The sequence below is a fragment of the Euprymna scolopes genome, chromosome 33, assembly GCF_053919585.1.
Source record: "Euprymna scolopes isolate OS-2025 chromosome 33, ASM5391958v1, whole genome shotgun sequence".
NCBI lineage: Eukaryota > Metazoa > Mollusca > Cephalopoda > Sepiida > Sepiolidae > Euprymna > Euprymna scolopes.
Window position 1 is genome coordinate 90889020 of NC_136514.1, and position 22090 is coordinate 90911109.

Here is a 22090-nt window from a genome sequence, read left to right on the forward strand (position 1 = left end):
AATTTACTGAACTTCCATTACTATCGATTACTATATTGTCCTTTTGACTACTCTACACTCTTTAACCCTTATCCTTGAGTGGCCTATCGGCCTTGATAAGTGGTGACGCCTATGTAAAAAAAACAAAAAAACATTAGATTGATACATTTGTTGTAAAGACAAGATACAAGCTTTTATGTTTATTCATATAAATATGTCATAAATCAAACGAACGTTTTATGATTCATTAAACATGTTTGTGATGCATGGCTTCATTGTTGCATGGTTTTCACTATTGAGGCATGTTTAAATTTTTTTTTTTTTAGTTTTTCATTATTGTTACTCACTAGGAGTTCTCACATAGGCCATTATCAGAGATTACTCCATGATGATTACCTGGAGTCTGGATGACAACAAGTCTCTCCATATTTCCAGCTACACTCTACTTTTTTTCAATAAGCTTTTGCAGATGGCTTTGCGTTATCACAACAACTGGTTATCATTGGTTTCTCACTGGCAATGATCATTAGTTTTCTCCCTCGGTCCTTCCATCCTCCTTGATCCTTACGATTATTTTGTGTGAGACCAGTCAGGGCAGATGCTGGGGACGGTGATGGGGTAATTTTTAGGATTTTTTGCAGTTTCAGTTTTCTTGGGTTCATATGGTATTTCTTCCATTATTGTTATTATTGTCATCATCATTATGATTATTACTATTATGATTGTCATTATTATTATTATTATTATTATTATTATTATTACTATTATTATTATTATTATCGTTGTTATTATCATTGTTGTTATTATTATTTTTGTTATGATTATTATTATCATTATGATTATAATTATTATTATCATTATTATTATTATCATCATTATTATTCTGATTATTATTAATATTATTATTGTTATTATTTTGATTATCATTATCATCATTATTGTTGTTGTTGTTATTATTATTATTATTATTATTATAAGAAAAGTTTATATAAAAGTTATAAGAAAACTTTTAGCAATGTTTGGTATATTTCATATTTGAAGTAGCGTAGCAAGGCTGTATCAAAAGAGGAAAAACGGTGAGAGGATTGAAAAGTGAAAAGATTGTGTTAGAACCGAGGAGATGTTGTTGAAGGAGCATGTGGTTAGAAGTGAGGAGTGGATGCTTAAGGTTGTGGCCAATGAAGTGGAGGTATGTGAGACCAATGTTGATTATGTGAAACGTACGGATAGAGAAAGGGCAGAGGAACTGGCTAGGAAGAAAATGCATGGAAGTTTCTTCCAGGATATAGCAGAAGTGGCTGATGAAAGATCATGGCAATGGCTTAGAGGTGAGTATGTCGCTAAGAGTACTAAAGCTTTTGTTTGTGCAACACAAGAGCAGACATTAGGAACACGATTGGTCAAAAAAGTGGTTCTAGAAGAGAGGAAGTTGCTGCAGAATGCCGGATTTGTGGTAAGACCTCAGAGTCAATTGCGCACCTTGCAGCAAGGTGTAGTGGACTGGCTCAGAGAGCGTACACATTCGCATGGGACTCCGGATATATTGGGAGGTGTGTAAGAGGGTTGGGGTGAAGTGTGCTGGAAAATGGTTTGAGGAGGTGCCTGATGAAGTGAGAACAAGTGAGGATGGCAATGTAGAGGTATAGTGGGACAAAGGTGTCATAACGACCAAGCAATTGGAACATAATCGTCTGGATTTGGTTGTCATTAACAAGGTTTCAAAAAACTGGCAGATTGTAGACTTTTCAGTACCCTGGGACAGGAATGTGAGAGAGAAGGAGAATGAGAAGTGGAGCAATTATGCTCCATTGGCCTTGGAGATAAGGCGTATACACGGGGTTAAAACACAAATAATCCTGGTCGTAGTTGGTACACTAGGAGTAGTATCAAGTCGTCTGGAAGGACAATTGAAAAAACTACAAATCCCCGATGTTTTAGGCGGCCTTCAGACCTCTGCAATTGTAGATACCACCAACATCCTTAGAAAAACCCTTGATCTTTGAAGCTCCTGGTTTGAAGCCGGGATTAAGGGAAATCCTCTGGAAATTAATCCCATCCCTTTCCAGAGAGACGTTGATAGAGAATTATTATTATTATTATTATTATTATTATTATTATTATTATTATTATTAGTTTGTGTAGAGGATAAGGGTTTGAATAAGACTAGTGAGTTCTAGTTTATAGCTGAATGTTGAGTCTACGGGAAGTGTTTTGTAGAAATTTGTGTCTTTGAGTTGGAGTTCCGTTTCTTTGATATATTTAACGGTGTTTGATCGTTATGGCTCCTCCTTTGTCTGGTGGTTTGCTTGTGATATCATAGTTACTTTTTAGGGTGTGAATCGTTCTTGAAGAGAAATATTTTGATTTTTATTGAGATATTTTTTTTTATTATGTAGAAATTCACGTAAAAATCTCCTGATTGAAACCTTTGGAAAAAATCACACAGATTTTGTTGTTCTAGTGACAATATACCACAAGGAGAGAAAAAAGAAAAAACACAAACTGTTTCCTTGATGAAGAATTATATCGTCAAAACCAAGTTGAATTTAAATTTTTTAATAAATATTTATTTTAAAAAAAAGCATTGTTGTCTTTTTCAACATATATATCTATATTATATTTCTCTTCGTCTACTGGTTTGTCTGTCATAGTTCAACTTACACTACCTTACTCTTTATAAGAATTTTGAAAAGAACACTTTATTCAATCCACTACAGCAGAAAAAAAAAAATCTTCCGTGTGCCTAGTTCTATTAAATGAGCTTTTGTTCAAGAGCTTCCCACCTGTGAAACACACTACCATAGGAGTGCTTCCTTGCAGACTACAACATGATCGTCTTCAAACTCAGTGTCAACAACTATAGCATAAACCGTTTATATAAGTAACTAGCAGGGCTACCCGGCGTTGCTCGGGACCGTATAAACAATGAAAAAACAAAAGCAAATATTGGACATATGTTTTATTCTTAGGGGAGAGGAATCTTTCGTCTCAAGTTTTAGCGTTACAAACAAACATTTGTCTTTTATATATATAGATAATGACAGGTTTTTTTGGGGGCCCCCCTCGAAGATAACTGATCAGTTGACCAACTTCTAGTGGTCCGTTTGACGTGAAATTTCGATATTTGTCATCCGGGTGATGGGGCTTCGATATGATACCAAATTTGTCAAGTTTGGTTCCGTCTTTCAAAAGTTTTAGCGTTACAAACAAACATACATACACACAGACGTTTGGCTTTTATATATATAGATGAAACTTTGTTTTTTCCACTCATCATTTTGAATCCTCTCATAATATTCTTCATCATTTAACTGGCAATCTATGTGTTGTTTAACTTTATATCCTCGCATGGCTTTTGACCCTGATAACTGGTAACTCACTATTAAAAACAAAGAAAAAAATCACTTTCTAAATTTTTATGTCATTGTGGCTGGCAAAACAACATTTGTTAGGAAAATTTATTTTTTTTAAGAAGCACTCCACTCCCAATACTTTTCTTAAAGATATGGGATTGGCACATCATATTTATCGCAAAACATGTCATATTAAGCAATACTGTGCATCACTATCCTATTTACTGATTAACATTGTGAGCAAAAAACCACACGTGTTACACCTAAAAATTATGACTGACAAAACAAATTTTTGTGAACTAAAACCAGCTTTGAACGATATTATTAAAAAAAACAAAAAAAAAAACAACAACAACAAAAGCATGTGACATGGTTTAAAATACATTGACACCATCAAAAACATTCTTCACACTGAGAAATCAATCTGATATGAAAAAAAAAAAAATCCAATCATTTTGAGCCGATCGCTGTTAGCATGACATTACCCTCAGCCTTTGAAGCTTATGAAGAACAACTATTCTCAACTCTATCCTGTACATAAAAAAATTTTTTTTTTAATTTAAACTTTTCAGCTTTATAAAATGTTGCAATTTTTATCAAATGCAATTTATTTTATTTACTTTGATTTACCATGAGAGGGGAAGGGGCAGATAAAAAAAAAAATCCCATCACATATTTAACAAAAACTGTTTTTAACACAAAAAAGATAAGATGCTTCTTATCTTGAGTTGAGCATAATAGGAAGTGATACACGATATACCATTAACGTATTAAGTGATACTCTTTGTGTAAACAAATGGAGCTTAGGTATTCAGATAATGTCAAAACATAGTTAATTCACTATCCGTACAGCAGCTGCCGATTAGTGTAATGGTTTGAAGCCTTAACTGTCGTACAGGCGGTCGGGTTTCGATCCTGGCTTGAGGTAGTTGCCTGTCTAGTCACACTGATGAGTTGTGATACAGCGAAACAGTACTATATGTGGATGACTATATATATATATATATATATATATATATATATATATATATATATATATTTTGTGTACAGAAAGTTGTTAGTTGAGACAGATCATTGGTACCGTCGGTTTCAAGCCCGATAATGAGGCCCGTTTAAGGTATCCTTATCAAGCTCTCTTCAGCCAATATTCGAGACGAATATTGGCTGAAGAGAGCTTGATAAGGATACCTTAAACGGGTCTCATTATCGGGCTTGAAACCGACGGTACCAATGATCTGTCTCAACTAACAACTTTCTGTACACAAAATATAAGTACGCTCTTAAAATTTGGATTTTCCTTTTAATTGAGCACTCTGCTGGAATTCTTTTTCCAAAAAAAACTAATCATATATATATATATATATATATATATATATATATATATATATATATATGTGTGTGTGTGTGTGTGTGTGGTAGAACAATAAAATTGTTGCCCTAAAGAAAACAACACTACAACTTTATTTTCAAATTTTTATTGAAAAACTCAATTCAGGTAACTTGATTTTGTAGCAGAGCTGGCATCTATTCAATGTAGCCGCCTTCAGCCTCAATTATCATCTAGATATGAGTCTGGAACTGGAAGCGTGCCGTTTTCACTGCAGGAGCTCGGCGAATACTATGTAGATGGCAGTGATCAGGCTGGCTTTGGTGTTGTGGGAGGTCATGTTGGTGATGTTCTCAATGTATGACCAAATGAAGTAGTCCAGCGGGTTCAGGTTGGGGGAGAAAGAGGGGTCAGTAAGAGAAGAGTACAAAGTCGTAACACTCCTTTTGAAGCCCTGGTCTCTTTGAAGTTGTAGACTGGTGCCGAGTCCTGCTGTCACACCCAGAGTCTGCTGCTAGACGCCACCTGATTGCACCAGGGAATCACCACACTCTTCAGCATATCCAGGTACACTTCCGTGTTGGCTTTCAAACCAACTTCAAAGATGATGTGACCGTTACTTGAAACCACACCAAAGACCATAACTGTGGGTTGTCTAATGCATTGAGCTGTTCCCTCAAGCGTTGAACCATCCAGATTTGCAATTTTGAGGGTGCTGGCAATAGTCATGTTTTCAAAAATTGGATCAATAGAGAGCATGAGTTGTACAGTGGCACATCTTCGATCTCGCTCGTTGAATATTGTCTCACTTTCAGACACTCTTGGGATTTGTACAAAACTGACCAGCTGGTCAGCAATAAAAAAAGAAAACCGGTTTTCATCAAATGGAAATGGAATCATGCTGTCTTATCTAGGGCGACAATTTTATCATTCTACCCTGCCTATCTACTATATAATATTTTGATTGCAGAAATTCCCCTCTGGACCAAAGTACACTAGGTTTGCACTAACAGATGCCACATACAAATTTATTATGTCTACATTATTAGCCACTATGTAACTTTTGAATGCCATTTTACACATATTTATTCATTATAGTAAAATCCCACATTACATCCTAGGAGCAACAGCATCACAGTTGCAACCATCTATAGTGGAAGTAGTTGCTATTTTTCCTCTAAATGAAAGTACTCCTACCACTCCCAGTCAACACTGGGAGGTATTCTGCATTTTGGACAGATATGGGGTTGCATCCTTACTAGCTGTATCATATACTTATAGATATACCATAATATTTCCATTTTCTGATTCCAAAAATAATGAATTTTTCCTGTCTCACATTTTGCCAAACCTGATTGGCTGAGAAGTGTATTTTCTGTTCATTTCAGAATGTAAATCTTCCTGCAAAAACGAATGTTCCACAGATTTACAAACATGACTTCACTCTATACAAAAGTCAATCGTTTTAAATAAAATACCTCAAATACAAATATATTAACACATTGAAACATGTTCATAAGCCAAGACTGCTTTTATTTTTTCACTAAATATACTGTACAGGTTAACGTTTCTTATATAGCAACACTATTATTGTGCTACATCTTTTATGTTTACCTACATCGTACATACTGTTTTCCGACACATCGTCACATGCTGATAACCATTATTTCTTCTTTGATTGTATATGCTAAGTAAAAAATGAAATCGCGGATTACGTGATTAATACAGTTGAGACCTGGATTTTGTCAAATTTGGAAGTCTTTAAACTATCTATAATGTTTGATTTAGAAAAGCTTTTTTCCTTATATATTTTAATCAGCTTTCGACCTACTCAATGAACACTGACAAAATCAGTATCATTTTCTTTCACCGTCAACTGGGCCATTCTTTGCAAGAAAGGGTTAGATTATGCACTGACATTTTTGTCACATGTCATGATAGGTATGTTTTAAAGGCGTTAAAGGGTCCATAACATTGTAAGTGTGCCGTGGGCTAATCGACTAAAGCATTTTTTTTTTTTTACCTCCTTTTCTTGTTAGCATTACACGTTTGAGCCTGGCTACTGCAGCTAATTTTTTTTTTTTGTGCTCGCATGAGTACTTGCTTCTATTTAAATTTTTTTAAGGGGGTTGCTACATTTTTTTTGTTTTTTTTTTCTTATGGTTCACACGGATTATCAAATTTTTGTTTTTAGCTTTAAACCCAAATAGATCACAAACCAAAATAAATTGTTTTTGCCTAATTTCCCCCAATCATATTTTCTTTTAGATATATATATTGAAAAACGTGTGTTCTTTAAACACTTATAACTATTATTAACTGTTTTGTCACTTTTTGAAATACCGTTTACATGTGTACATGGTAGTTTGTTTTATGATAGAGGGTTTGAGAGTATTTTGCCACCTAAACTCCAGTCTTGCCAACAAAAATACCATACTCTTAACCATACCCTGCCTGCCAGATTAGTACGCATGGGCTGAATGACACTGCAACCACCAAATTTTCGTTGTTCATTCATAGAATTTGTGCATGAGAATCCTGAGAGTGATTATCAAAGTTACATTTCGGGCAAATTTTTTGACAACCCTTCCCTCACTCATAAAATGGGGTGTCTTCTCTGAAAGCTGTTCTAAACATAGGGAGATTGGGGGTGTCTATTCCGAAAGTATTTTTTAACTTAAGAATGTTGGGGGTTGGGCAACAATATCAGCATCTGCCCTTTAATTTATTACGCTGGGGGGGGGGGGTGCTATCATCGAGCAACGCCAGTTAACGAGTCCTGCTAGTATATAGAATAAATAAAGAAGATAAAGAGTAAAGTTACAAAGGAACTTTATAACATTATCAAGTTGATAAGGGTTATTGTTTGCGCCTCTTAACCAGGTAGAGCTTTTTTATTTAGATAGGTTTACTTTACCATTGAAAATTTATTTTTTAGCCCAATTTTATTACACATATATATATTTGTGTATCTTGCATGTATAAATCTGTGAGTCTTTTATGCATACACTTTTATGTGTGTGTGTATCTATGTGGGATTGTGCACTTGTGTGTATCTGTGTGCTTGTACATCTGTATGCATGGAGAGTGTGTGTATGCATACTTCTTAGTCTATCTTTGTGTGTGTGTGTGTGTGTGTGTGTGTGTGTGTGTGTGTCCAAGAGGAAATTAACTAGTTTTTGTTTTCAGTTTATGATGAAGGAAGAGAGGGAGGGATAGTAGGAGGAACGGGTATCTAATCTTGTGGTCTTAACATATTCCACAGCGTCATCAGCATCTTGATCGAAATGTTAAACAGACGCAGAAACCCTGACACCCAAGAACAAAAACAACAACAAAAACATTGTTAAAGTTGTCCAACAAAACATTTCAACTCTAAATGGCGTCTTATTTACTTTCAAATTGCAAAACCTGACTTGACCTTTCCCAGATGAACCAGCCACTCCCGATCATGCAAACATATGCACATAATCCTCGGCTTATGACAGCCTTTCCTTGTTGCATGCTGCGTAAATACAAACTAGGATCTGTGTTTGAATTGGAAAGTTTGAGTGACGTTTTTAAGGGTCAGAGGTGACCCCAGACGGAAGTCACAAAACTTTTGGGTGAAAATTTTTTTTTTCTTTGTCTGATGAAACTGCAATTGAGTTAAATAACAGTAAATGAGATCCTATGTTTTTTTTTTATTATTGATTTAACATTATTAAGTCGTTTTCATGGTAATATAAGAATCTATATATCTACTAGCAGTTCAGCCAAGCTTTGCTTGGGCCCTATGTACTGTGCATAACTTGCCCTGCGTGTGAATACACTTTATGTAAGATTTTGAATGTTTAGTCAAAAATTTGTCTGAGTAATTTTGTAGAGACCGCAAGAGGTCAATTTTTTAAACTTTGACCCTAATTTTGACCCCTTAACATTTATTGTTTTTGTCTCAAATCAAAATAAAAAGTTTTACTCATGTCCAAGTTACCTACATCTAAAATTTCAAGTCTTTAGACAAAAAATTGGCAGAGAAATTTGGAAGAATCTGCAAAGGTGAACTCTTTCAACTTCGACCTTTTGGCAGCCAAATTTTCGCTCCAAAACGGATTAAAATGCTTGTCACATGTCTGAATGCCGGTTATGTATAAATTTCAAATGTTTAGACTCCAAATTGGCTGAGTAGTCTGCTAGACACCGCAAAGGTTAAATCTTTTGAAATTTGATCCCGTGGCAGCTCAAATTTTTTACCAAAACTGATTAAAATACTTGCCCTATCTCTGAATAGCCTTTATGTAAAATTTCAAATGTTTAGACCAAAAATTGGTTGAGTAATTTGGTAGAGACCACAGTGGTCATATTTTAAAAAAAAATTTGACTCCAATTTTTACCCCTTACCATTTATTGTGTTGGGCTCAAATAAAATTATAAAGTTTGATCCATGTCCAAGGAACCTACATTTTAAATTTTAAAGTGTTTAGACCCAAAATTAGCAAAAGAGTTTAGTAGAGTTTTCAAAGATCACATCATTGAACTTTGACCCCTTGACATCCAAATTTCTGGCCAAAAACCAATTGAAAAGACTTTCCCAAATATCAATACCCCTTATGTGAAATCTCGAGTCTCTAGACTGAAAATTGACATTTTCACTTTTGTAGATATACTAGCAGTTCAGCCCGACTTTGTTTGGGCCCTATGTACTGTTCATGATATGCCCTACATGTGAATACACTTCATGTAAGATTTAAAATGTTTAGACAAAAATTTGTCAGTAATTTTGTAGAGACCGCAGAAGTTAATTTTTTAAAAGACTTTGACCCTAATTTTGTCTCCTTAACATTTATTGTTTTGGTCTGAAATCAAAATACAACGTTTTACCCATATCCAAGTTACCTACATCTAAAATTTAAAGTCTTTAGACCCAAAATTGGCAGAAGAATTTAGTAGAATGTGCAAAGGTCAACTCTTTCAACTTTAACTTTTTGGCAACCAAATTTTCGCCCCAAAACGGATTAAAATGCTTGCCACATGTCTGAATACCCGTTATGTATAAAGTGTAAGTTATTTAGACCCCAAATTGGCTGAGTAGTTTGCTAAACACCACAAAGGTCAAATCTTTTGAAATTTGACCCCTTTTCAGCTCAAAATTTGGATCCAAACCGATTTAAATACTTTCTCTATCTCTGAATACCCTTTGTGTAAAATTTTAAATGTTTAGACCAGAAATTGGCTGAGTAATTTGGTAGAGACCGCAGAGGTCAAATTCTTTTAAAACTTTGACTCCAATTTTGACCCCATAACATTTATATTTTGGGGTTCAGATCAAATTAAAAAGTTTTGATCCATGTCCAATTAACCTACATTTAAAATTTCAAAATTAGCAGAGGAGTCTTTTAGAGTTTTCAAAGGTCAACTTGTTGAACTTTACCTCTTGACAGCCAAATTTCTGGCCGAAAATCGATTGAAAAGATTTTCCCAAATATCAATGCCCCTTATGTCAAATCTCGAGTCTCTAGACCGAAAATTGACAAAGTTATTTGGTAGGGAAATGTACACACACACAAACACAGACAGACATTTTCATTTTTATGGATATATAGATAAAAGTGAAATTGTCTGTCTGTGTATGTACATTTCTCTACTAAATTGCTCTGTCAATTTTCAGTCTACAGACTCGAGATTTGACATAAGGAGTATTGAGCTTTGGGAAAGTCTTTTTAATTAGTTTTCGGATAGAAATTTGGCTGTCAAGAGGTCAAAGTTCAACGATTTAACCTTTGAAATTCTACGAAACTCCTCTGCCAATTTTGGTCTAAACACTTGAAATTTTAGGTTTCTTGGGCATGGATCAAACTTTTTTAATTTGATTTGAGCCCAAAACAATAAATGTTAAGGGGTCAAAGTTAAAAAAAATTTGACCTCTCAGCCAGTTTTGGGTCTAAATATTTGAAATTTTGCATAAAGTATATTCAGACATAAGGCAAGCTTTTTGATCAGGTTTTGGGCGGAAAGAGGTCAAAGTTCAAAATATTTGACCTTTGCAGTCTCTAGCAAACTATTCAGCCAATTTTTGGTCTAAACATTTGAAATTTTACATAAAGGGTATTCAGACATGCAGCAAGCTTTTTAATCAGTTTTGGGGCGAAAATTTCGCTGCCAAGAAGTCAAAGTTGGAAGAGTTGATCTTTGCAGGCTCTACCAAATTCCTCCACCAATTTTGAGTCTAAATACTTAAAATTTTAGATGTAGGTTGCCTGGAGATGAGTCAAACATTTTAATATATATATATATATATATATATATATATATATATATATATATATATATGTGTGTGTGTGTGTGTGTGTGTTTGTTGTTTTTATTTGTTTTTTGTTTTTTTTTTAGCGATACCTTCTTGAATGAATTCAATTATTTATACGAAAGTGCATTTTTACCTAAATGCGTGTTGGGAATAATTATATACACACACATGCACATAAACTCATGAACAGTACATAGGAACTGAGCAAAGCTGGACGGATCTGCTAGTAATAAAATATTTATTCATTTAAATGAGATCTTTAGAAAATTCATGAAAGATTCCGGGAATGAGGATATTTGTTCTGTTGACCTAACAAAGGTCGTTGACACAAAATGTCATTCGCCTCCAAATGAAGCCTGAACATAATAATCGAGACTTTAAAAAGGAATCCATTTTTAAAGAATAATAGTCACTTGTCATTCTGCTATTGCCCAATCAACTTCAATGGCCAACAATGACGTAATCCGATTGTCTTCTTCGAGTCGAGATATATCACGAAATCCTTAGTATCTCAGATTGCATTGCTCATATATCCACGAATGTCACTCGCCAATTTATTTGAAACTTCTCTTTCTTTTTTCGTTTCTTTTTTTAAAGTCTTGACCAGCAAGGAAACCTGATGTCGCCTGAGAGTGATAAGTTTAAGCTTTAATGTTTAAAGTAATTAAAAAACATTTTTTTTTTGTCCAAAATATTTCTTATTTTGATTTATTTCTTTTGTGTTTGGTTTTATTGTTGACATTGTTTTCCAAGTATTGTTTGGGAAATAAATAAACACACTACAATTGCTACCAATATTGATAATTTACAGTTCTTCGTAAATGAATTGAGCACTCTTCAGGAGCAGATATCTATATTCATCTATCTATCTCTATATCTATCTATTTCTCTGTATAACATATATATATATACAGCATTTTTTCTCTATGGTATATTTCATTAAATAAAATAGACGTTTTTTTGTCAATTTTATTTTCGTTTTTTTTTCCAACATGCGAATAATGGTCTTCACTTCTGGTGCGAACTGGCTGATGTACCTATTTACTATGCCTCCCCACGGGACAGAGTTAGACACCAGGGTCGTTTTTTAACGTGGAGAAAAGGTACAAAAATAAAAATTGTCTCAGTCGTGAAGGATTTCTCCTCCACCGAAAGAGAACAAGAAATAGAATGCAGCATCTGGAGAACAGATACTACACTTTGATCTTGTCCCGAAGGCCAAGCAAACTGGCTGATGTAATCACCATGTTTATCATAGTCCGAGTATTTTCCAATCCTTCAGGGATAAATTAATCTAACTGGTTTTGAACAACTTATAAAGTTTTTTTTCCAATCAATAAAAAAAAAAAAGGATAAATAATTAACCAATTTTAACCAGTGGAAAAAAAAGGGATTAATAATTAACTAATGAAGGAAAAAAAACAAAAACTTTATAAATTATTCCAAACCAGTTAGATTAAAGTATCCCTGATGATGAATCCTGAAGGATTGGAAAGTACTCGGACTTACGATAACTTACATCAGCCAGTCCCAGCCAGAAGTGATGACTGTTATTCAGAAGTTGGAAAGGATCGAAAATAGAATTAATAGACAAAAAACGTCTATTTTATTTAATGAAATATGCTACATATATATATATATATATTAGCAGGGAGACCTGACGTTGCCCGGGATTGAATTATGATCAATGAATGTTTAACACTTCCATTTTTTTTATTGTCATGGAAATTGGTGGAATTGCCCATTTTTCAATCAAATCCATTGATTGCCTGCTCTAGTTGAGGACTCATCAGGGTGCACCTGGAGGAAGCTTCACATGCCTTCCTGCAGTGACTTAATCCACAATACATTGTAGTCTACATTGCACTATAGAGGACCTACAGTTGATTTTATAAAATTATTTTTGCATATAATGGCTTGAATTAAAGTTTAAAATGCAAAAATCAAGTATCATGCTTCAGTTATGTTCTAAAAAGAAATATTCATTTCACACGCACCTCTGTCATATCAAAAAATCTACTGTTTATTTTATGTATTAAGCCTTTCGGCTTGTGTGCTAATAAAACTTCTCAAATGCACTTATGATGTTAAGCTGTGTAACATCAAAACTGCTTGTTCTTTCTTTCGTTGAATTATTTTGATTATCGATACTTATTGAAGACATTTCAATACAAAACCTATCTAAGAACACTGCCAGGCACGTAAATCACCTTCATGTGAAATTTCTCAAAAATCGGCTCAGCCATTTTTGAGTCCATAGGGAATGAACTCATACACACACACAGTTCCTTTCATATAATAGTAGAGACATATATTCAATTTAGGTTAACAAAATTACTGTAAGTCGCTACAATAAATCTACTGTTTCAGTCTAAAAAAAATTGCCAGGTGACAATAAATCTCCAGTCTTACGCAAGTCTGGTCCTCAAGTAAGACTGGAGGTCTATTGTCAAAAGGATCATTCTTTTCATAGAAACCTATCAGGATATAAAAAACTCAACATATGCGGGTGGAGCGTAACATAAAAAGTTGAGACAAAATAAAATAAACATAGGTATATATGAATTTATCATAAAGAAAAAAGAATTATAAATGCTCATTATACCTAGGCATTTCGAACCTAATGCTTTTCATCAGAAGAGGAGAAGGGAACTAGGTTACAGGTATAGGGAAATGCAGCCTGATTGTTGGTTATCTTTGATCTATGAAGTTTCCAGGTAACGATCGATCGTCCTTTTTATAAATATACTGTTGATTTTGAGGTTTTTTCCTGATTTGAATATTTCTGGTGAATGCAGGCTCTTCATATGCTGCTCTATGAGTAATTTTTTCTTCAATTCAACAAACATCGTAAGAAATTAATATCTTTTGTTTCTGAAAAATAAGAAATCATATATTACATTGCCATATAATGAGAATAAAATAGTAAATTTATTTTAATATTATCATGAAAATAGTTCCGAAATTTTGTAACAGGACTTATGCCCCACCCTGTAACAAGTCTAATAGAGGCATATGTGTATCTAGCAAACGGTAAAGGAGGTCATATTCTTCAGGCAGAAGTCCAAGATGTTTGGGAGATTATCCCTTAAAAAGTTAAGTCAGCTGGATATGGACAAAAATGCTGGAATGATAATGCCTCGATTGGTTAGATGTCTTGATTTTTGTTGTAGGAATCCTCAAGTGTAGAAGTGGAATATTGTCTCATAGTTCAAAATATATCACCAGAAATTATGGACTTCAGTGCTATATAAATACATTGATGAACAAAGTAAAAACATATATTGTAAAGCCACAAACATCCCCTGAAGATTTAAGATATTTAGAAATCCAAAATTCGAGGAGTAAAAAATATATTGATAAGCAAAAGAAAAGTCCATCTTAATGCTACAAGCAGGAGAAAATGAGGAAGAGAGATGGATAGGAAAAGATAAAAAGGTAGTGGTAATAGAAATATATTACATTTTTTGCCCGGGACAAAGTCAGATAACCATGCTAGTGTCTTATAGATCAAATGATTCTGTTGTTGGCATTGGTTTTCCTAAGTTTTTTCTGGTCAGAAATCAGATACTTATAGAAGGAACTATGTGAAGGTTGCCAACATCCTAAGTGAAAGTGATTCTGTGAAACAAACCAGAACTTGGAACAACCAGGTTGTCAGTCTGTATCATTAACCACTTTACCACCATCACTGCCTAGATCTGGTAATGATCAAAACTAACACCTTGATTGTATTCTCCAAAACTCAAGTATAATTCCTAGTACTAAAAAATTTTATGAATAAAGGAGATGATTGAATATGATTGTATCCCCCTTCCCTCCAATTTTTAAGATTGGGGTCATTGTCTTCAATCAATTTTTATGACCAGGGGTTATTATCCTCATGTTCCATCAACCCCCCCCCCCCTTCACAGCGCTGATATCGCCAGTCTATATTTTACATTCTTAGACTGTATCCTCATTGTCACTGCTTATTCTATTTGTTTGTTTTTCTCTACGCAGGTGATTGTGTCAATGTTGTCTGTCCCCGCTATTTTTTACCGACCAAAGGGTCGAGAAGAAGATTCGGATGCTGCGCGTGAGAAATTTCAAGTACCTGAAAGTGATCATCTGACATACCTGAATGTGTATCAACAGTGGAAAAAGAACAGGTAAATTCAGTTGCCCTTCCCCACTCCAACCAACTCAGACATTTTTTAAACAAACCCTAATCCTAACCCTAATGGTGTTACGAAATTACAAAATAAAGTCATACATTAGTATGGAGTATGAACCTTATTTTTGTTGGCCAGTGTAGTTACACCTTCGTACGTGTATAGTTTCTGCACTCGTCTATTGTATAGAAACAATGTGTTTAATTGTATGTTTAATGTGATGTTTAACATAGATAATCGTTTGTTTTTATAGTTTGCCGTAGACAAACTAATAATAAATGAAATGTCTTCGTCTTCCACAGTTTTTCAAGTAGTTATTTTCACTTCTCCCCTCATGTATCCAAATAAATTATTCCAAGAATTTCTTTTGTTTTGTTTTATTGCTATTTATTAATATTTTTTTAATTTAATTTTTAAAATAAGTACTTTGTGTTCGTTAACTTTGAAAAAAATTAAAACAATTTAAATTTATATAAAAACCAAATACCATTTTAAGTTCACCATTCTGTAACTATTGAGAATTTTCTTTCTTTTCTTTCAGTTACTCTGCCAGTTGGTGTAATGAGCACTTCATCCATATCAAAGCAATAAGAAAGGTAAGGCATGATGTACTTTTATTCATGACTAGCATAGGTACCTGGCGTTGCCTGGGCCATACAAAAAAAGAAAATGAAGTTGCGTTTGATTACACTTGCTTAATGATTTTTGTTTTAATTATTTTACTGTGTAAGAATTTATATCAGTTTGAAAAAAAAATCCACTGATGTCGGCTCATTGCTATGAATTCGGATTAGGGGCATGTGAGTGAGAAAACAAATTTAAGTGGTTACAATTTTTAAAAAATATTTGTGATTTACGTAAGTAAAATTCATGTATTTAATAGTAATCTGATCTTTAAATCAACCCTCAGCTAAAGCAACCGCTGATTAAATAAAAAAAAAATTTGAAATAAGAAAAATGATTTTTGTTTTAATTTAATTAACCGCCACACACAAAACAAAATTGTCAAGTAAATAAGACAAAGTAGAATACAAAAATATCCAAAAGATCTTTTAACCCTGTTTAAATGCAAAAGTTTACTGAAATAAACGTTTTCAAAAATATGTTAAAAATAAAAAAACAAAACTATTAGTTCTGAGACAATCCTCTAACCAATTCGGCCACAACGATAGTCATACCATGATGTTGCAAAATTATGTACTTAACATATACAAGAGTTGAAGTGGTTCACGCATGCGCAGATGTTGAAATTGTTTAGAAAGAGACTATTTTATGTGACTCCGCCCCCTCATCAGGTTCTGCAGTTGTTAAGTTAGAAAAAAAATGAATATTTTGTTCTAAATTTCACATATTATGCGTTCAAGTCTCTGTCCTTTAAGACAGTACCAGAATCATATTTATTTGCTTTGGATTTCAAACGTTTTAGCGAGACATACAAACACACACACATACATACATACATACACACTAACAGACATCTCTCCTTTATATAATACTAGCGGGAGGTACCCAGCTATGCCCGGGTGTCTTGAGGTAAATCAAAACTCCGGGGGGGGGGGGAAATAAAAAAAAATGTTTTGGAAGGTGAGTGTATGAGGATCGAACCCGTACCCTTGAGTTGGAAATTAATGTGTGAAAAAAAAAAAAAAACGTGCTACGTTAACCATTGAGCCACGGCGACAGACATCGTTAAGCTTGTTTGAATTTATTTATTTAACTATAAAAACTGGCATGTGCAATAAAAGTTAACTCTGCTGCTTCCATTTGGCCTAATTAAGAAGGTCAAATAAAAGTCATGCAGCGTTTGGGTTTGTTTATCCAAATTTGACTTTCTTCCCCCAACAGATGTTGGGGAGGGGAAAGCAGCTTCCAATTGTCCAGATTAAATAATAGCAACTGTACAAGATTGATCAAAACTGATTGCTTCTGGACGTTCAAGAAGACGTCATTTGAGTTTAGCTTCACATATTTATACTAAAAAGCCCAATCAACACACGAGAAGCCAAAATAGCAATAATTTTGTAAAAGTCGACGTAAATAAATCTAGATGCGACGCACTTTCCCAAATCGTACATATTATTATTTAGGACCCATATAAACAGTTGTAAGCGATCGTAACGACCTCGGAATCGTGTGCGAGAAAAGTCTTTTGAAGACATACACGAAATGATCACACACATTTTGCCTTTTATATATATAGATTCTAGCAAGGGTAATGCCTGGGTGTTTAGAGGTGTAAAAAAAAAGTGTTAGTAGTCAGGCAGGCTCGAATCCGTGACATGGTGACGTGAAGATGGAAAAGAAAGTGAAAGAAAACGTGACATCTTACCGCTATGCTACGAGGCCATAGGAAGTGGAAAACATTCAAATTTAGCGATGTTAATCAAAAAGTTGACTTGCTAAGTGAAGATGCAGAAATGAACGTTGGCTGAAGGCCAGTTCAGCTTTCCGCTGTTGTTTCCCCATGATGTTGGGGAAAACCAACTCCCCACAAAAAGGGAGTGTCCAAATGAATAACAATTGTCTGATATGAGGGGTTTTCCCAACATTGATCAAAGCTAATTGCTTTCTGGACATCCTGGCACAAAAAGCCGGGAAGTTGCCTTCGCTTTCATACAAAAAACACGTGAGAGGATGGGATAGCGTGAATTTTATAAAAGTCGATCAAAATAAATCTAGAGACAACATCCCTTCGCAAATCAGAGATATTATAATCTAGGAAGTATATAAAAAGTTCTAAAACATAGTACCCGCCCCCCTTCCGAGAACCCCTATGAAAAAAGCCTTTCAAGCTGGACATACAAAATTGTGCACGGTTGTTTTGTCTTTTATATATATAGAAGATGGGTGTCTCTAGTGTGCAAAAGATATATAAATGACTTACCCTGTTTCTAACCTTAAGTCAGAGTGGCAAGCCTTCTTCCACTGATTTAAAATGCACCAGACTATTAATATTATTAATTTGAAAATTTAGAAAATCGAATAACGTGAAATTTTTATTAAATCATTAAAACCATTTGGGTTTTTTTCAGAGATTTCAGAATTTTATTGCATATCGTTTTTCTAAGTGTTCTCACGTTTGGATTGCATTTTTGAAATTCACCAGCTGTGATAATCAGGCTTTAGTAGGGTGTATTCCAATATCTGCTGTAGCTGTTTATTTGAACCTGAAATCATAAAAATTGGTCAGTCATCTCATAAGATGTATAGCAATAACATGCTGAATGTTAAAGAGTCTACAACAATTTAAAATGCTTATAAAAAAGTCTGGAAACTTATTGAAGACACCTTGTAATACTCAGTATGAAAACAACTAATACAAATTCTTTGTTGTTATTTGTGTTGACGTCATTGCCATTGTTCTGTTTGTAGGTGCGCGAAGTTCGTCAACAGCTGAAAGAGATCATGGACCAACAGAGAATGGATCTGATATCGTGTGGAAACGACTGGGATGTCGTTCGCAAGAGTATTTGTTCATCGTATTTCCACCAAGCAGCACGACTCAAGGTAAGGAAATTTCATCCATATGTGTGTGTGTGGGGGGGGGGCAGAAAGAGACTATACATTTTACTTAATCAATCCCAGAACTTTTGTATCATTAAAGAATGTGAAAAAATTAGTTTCCATTGTTTTTAAAACTGAGTCGGAAAATTTGCATAAGTGACACTGAAGTTCATGAATGAAGTCATTGCATTCGCATAAAACCGAGGATGCTTCAGTATCGTCTGAGATGATATGAGCATGAGATACAAGTGTCTGATGAACAGATTCCACTGCACAACCCCGAAATGGAATACAAAAATTGCATAAAGAACACAATGAGAAATGAAATACTTTGGTGAAAACAATTAGCCTTGAGATGGTGGCTCGATGAAACCACTGCTCCCTATTACCTCACTAGATTCACGTCAGGGAAGGCATCTGACCTATAAAAATGACTTCCAAATAATATCTACCTATATATCTGGTTCGACTCCTTGCCTGAACCAATGTGATTCTCTCTCTCTCCAGATTTTCCTGTTTTCCATCAGCTGCCTCAGATTTTCAGGATCACAGTTGGCGTCATGTGCAATTTGCTTAATATACATGGACCTAGGTCATCCTATGCTCGTGTGCCCATGCCGTGGAGTCCACATTTCTCAGCAGCTCGTTCTTGCTCCTCTGGCAGTGACCGACAAATTATAGACGTTGTGATGGTAGTAGATATGGCAGGTATGTTGCCCTAAAGTTGCTGCTTCATAGGATAATCTTGCCGATATATTTAATACTGTTCGTAACATACATGTGTATGTGCCATCTAGTTTTCTTTTCAATCTTTTGGTGAGTGTCCAGGTTGTAGTACCGTAAACAAGGGACAGACTCCACCACTGCCCTTAAAAACTCCCTTTTCAGTTTGTCAGTTAACCTTGAAATCTACACTGACCACAGCTTATCCAATGCCGCCCATGTTTTTGAGATGTGAATTTGATATCTCTCTCTGTCAAATTTCAGACTATGTAGTTTAAATGTTGGAAGTTTGCATCAATCACGAGTCTCTTCCTATTAGACAAGTTCCAAAAACAAGTCTTTAATAGATCTCATACTGTCGACCCTTGTTGTGTTTTATTTCTTTTCAAAAGAATTCCTCTGTTGCTTTTCTTTTAGGGAATTGGAGAATATGTGAATTGCCGAACAGGAATGCCTTGCCATTTACATCCGACGAGCGCCTTGTTTGGAATGGGCTACAACCCTGATTACATTGTCTATCATGAACTTGTTATGACCTCAAAGGTAAGCAAATCACAATACAATTTTTTTCAGAGACATAAAGGGGAGGAATTATCACATGACAAAAAATACCAAATATGTTTAAGAGAGAGGGGGAAATGGTAAAGGGATAATTTTTTTTTAACAAAAGACTTGATTACTTGAAAAAGTACTCTGTTGAGTTGAGAGTGTTTTTTACTTTATGACTTATGGGTCACATTTCCAGAACATTCCAAAACCATTCTTTAGTAACAGCAGACTTAGTGGCACCAGACTTCTTTAAGTCAAATCTTAGAAGACGGTGTCATAACTGTTATATATTGGGACCCTATGCCAGTAAGTAGAGATTAAGTTAACTCGTATGAATTTCAGTGAGGGTTACAGAGCACATAGCGACAAACCGAAATAAACCACCTGAAATTAGCATGATTGAGGCAGGGGTTACCTCCCTATAACAAAAAATACGTAGAAATACAGGTGTAGAATGATATGGCATAGAGATTATTTCATGTGTTTGAGGGACAGGACAGAGTTTCTAGTCAGTCTGACTCTGGAAGCGATGTAACAGAGTGCGTATGAACGCATGTGAAAATCGCAGCAGCAGCTGAAGGATAGATGGCTAGCGGAGGTTTTAGCAGCAGCAACCGTTCAAGCACTATGCAAATTAACAAGTGTACGCAGGCTTGCATCAGAAGGAAAAAGAAAAATGTTCCACATGGTCAGAAAGAGAAGCTAAGTCCATGCTGGAGAAGATAGATGTGCAAAGGCGAAAGTGAGAAATGGCTGGCTGATGTCAGCATGACATCGAGGGAAGAAAGAAAAACATGGACCAGGTGAGATGGACGTGTGGCCCCATAGTGGCGGCGATACTTTAAATACAATTGCGAATTACTTAGGACTTCTACTCAGCTATGGCTGATGGGACAATAGCATGCTACCCCTGTGATTTGAAATTCTGTGCAGATGAGTTCAACAAGATACACCTGGAAAAGGTCGGAGGTTACGTTCACCGAAACATTGTGAAAACAACACTCAGGATGAGAACAGTAGTTTGAAGAATCCAAATAATACAAACCTTTTCATTATATAAATATTTGATTTCTTTTCTGCAGGAATACATGCAGTGTGTAACGGCTGTCGATGGACAATGGTTAGCGGAACTCGGGCCAATGTTCTATACAATAAAGGATTCTTCTAAATCGAGACAGGTGAGAAATTCATATTTTTTTTATTTGTAAATTTGATTTCAATTTAAAAAACAAAACAATATCCAGGTAGAATTTTTCTGTTATTTTCCTGTTAAAACAAAACAGATCCAGGGCAAAAAGCGACATCATTTTAATAGATAGAAAGTAAAAAAAAAAATAAAGGTAGAATTCTAAAATATTTAGTATTTGTGCAAAGAATTATCCATTTTTTTTTTTTTTGATGGATGTCGTGCCGCCATAGTCTAAGAGTTTGCGAAAACCACCAAAATATATCAAAACATTCAACAAATGCAGCAGACGGCACTTAATAAATTGGAAGAAAATATTAGTTTTAATTGTGCAAAATAGAAATTATCTAAAATATAAAAGGCAAAATGGGCGTGAGCATTTGTGTATGTCCGCGAAAGGTTTTTTGCGTCGGGGTTCTCGTGTCGGTTATATTCCGCGAGAAGTTTTCGCATACTTCCCAGATTGTAATATCTCAGATTCGCAAGTGTACACTGTCTCTATCTATTTTTTGATCGATTAGCTGAAAACACTATCAATAATTCCCCCCACCCTTTATCTGTGCCTAATCCTAAACATAGATTCCATAATCAAAGCTTCTTTCTTAGAACTGCACGCCTGTGGAATTGTCTCCCGTTTTCCTGCTTTCCAGCTGTCTATAATATGGTTGTCTTCAAGTCCAACGTGAACAAGTTTTTGATGAGCCGTTCCACTTAAGTTAAATTTACCGAACTTCCATTACTATTGATTACTATATTGTCCTTTTGACTACTGTACACTCTTTAACCCTTATCCTTGAGTGGCCTATCGGCCTTGATAAGTGGTGACGCCTATGTAAAAAAAAAGAGAAAAGAAAAAAATTAAACAAAATTCCCACTGTGGCGTCATCTCAGGTGTTTGTTTGGCTTTTTGTATAAAGTGAAACTATTCGAAAAAGTGGCAAGGCATTTAAATCATTGTACGTTCGATTGACTATGCTTAAATTCGACACACGCAACTTCTGCTTGCGCAGTTAATGTGTTACTTTTTTTTTT

At 34.8% G+C, this 22090-nt stretch overlaps 1 protein-coding gene across 1 annotated transcript in view; it reads left to right on the forward strand.

The window, feature by feature from the left end:
* The window catches only part of LOC145258353 (pre-mRNA-splicing factor ATP-dependent RNA helicase PRP16-like), a 290934-nt gene that overhangs the window by 264823 nt on the left and 4021 nt on the right, over positions 1 to 22090 (forward strand). The window contains exons 21-25 of the mRNA XM_080116587.1: positions 14945 to 15093; positions 15638 to 15692; positions 18469 to 18603; positions 19741 to 19866; positions 20955 to 21050. Of these exons, the coding sequence (XP_079972713.1) occupies positions 14945 to 15093; positions 15638 to 15692; positions 18469 to 18603; positions 19741 to 19866; positions 20955 to 21050 (561 nt within the window). The remainder of the gene's footprint in view (positions 1 to 14944; positions 15094 to 15637; positions 15693 to 18468; positions 18604 to 19740; positions 19867 to 20954; positions 21051 to 22090) is intronic.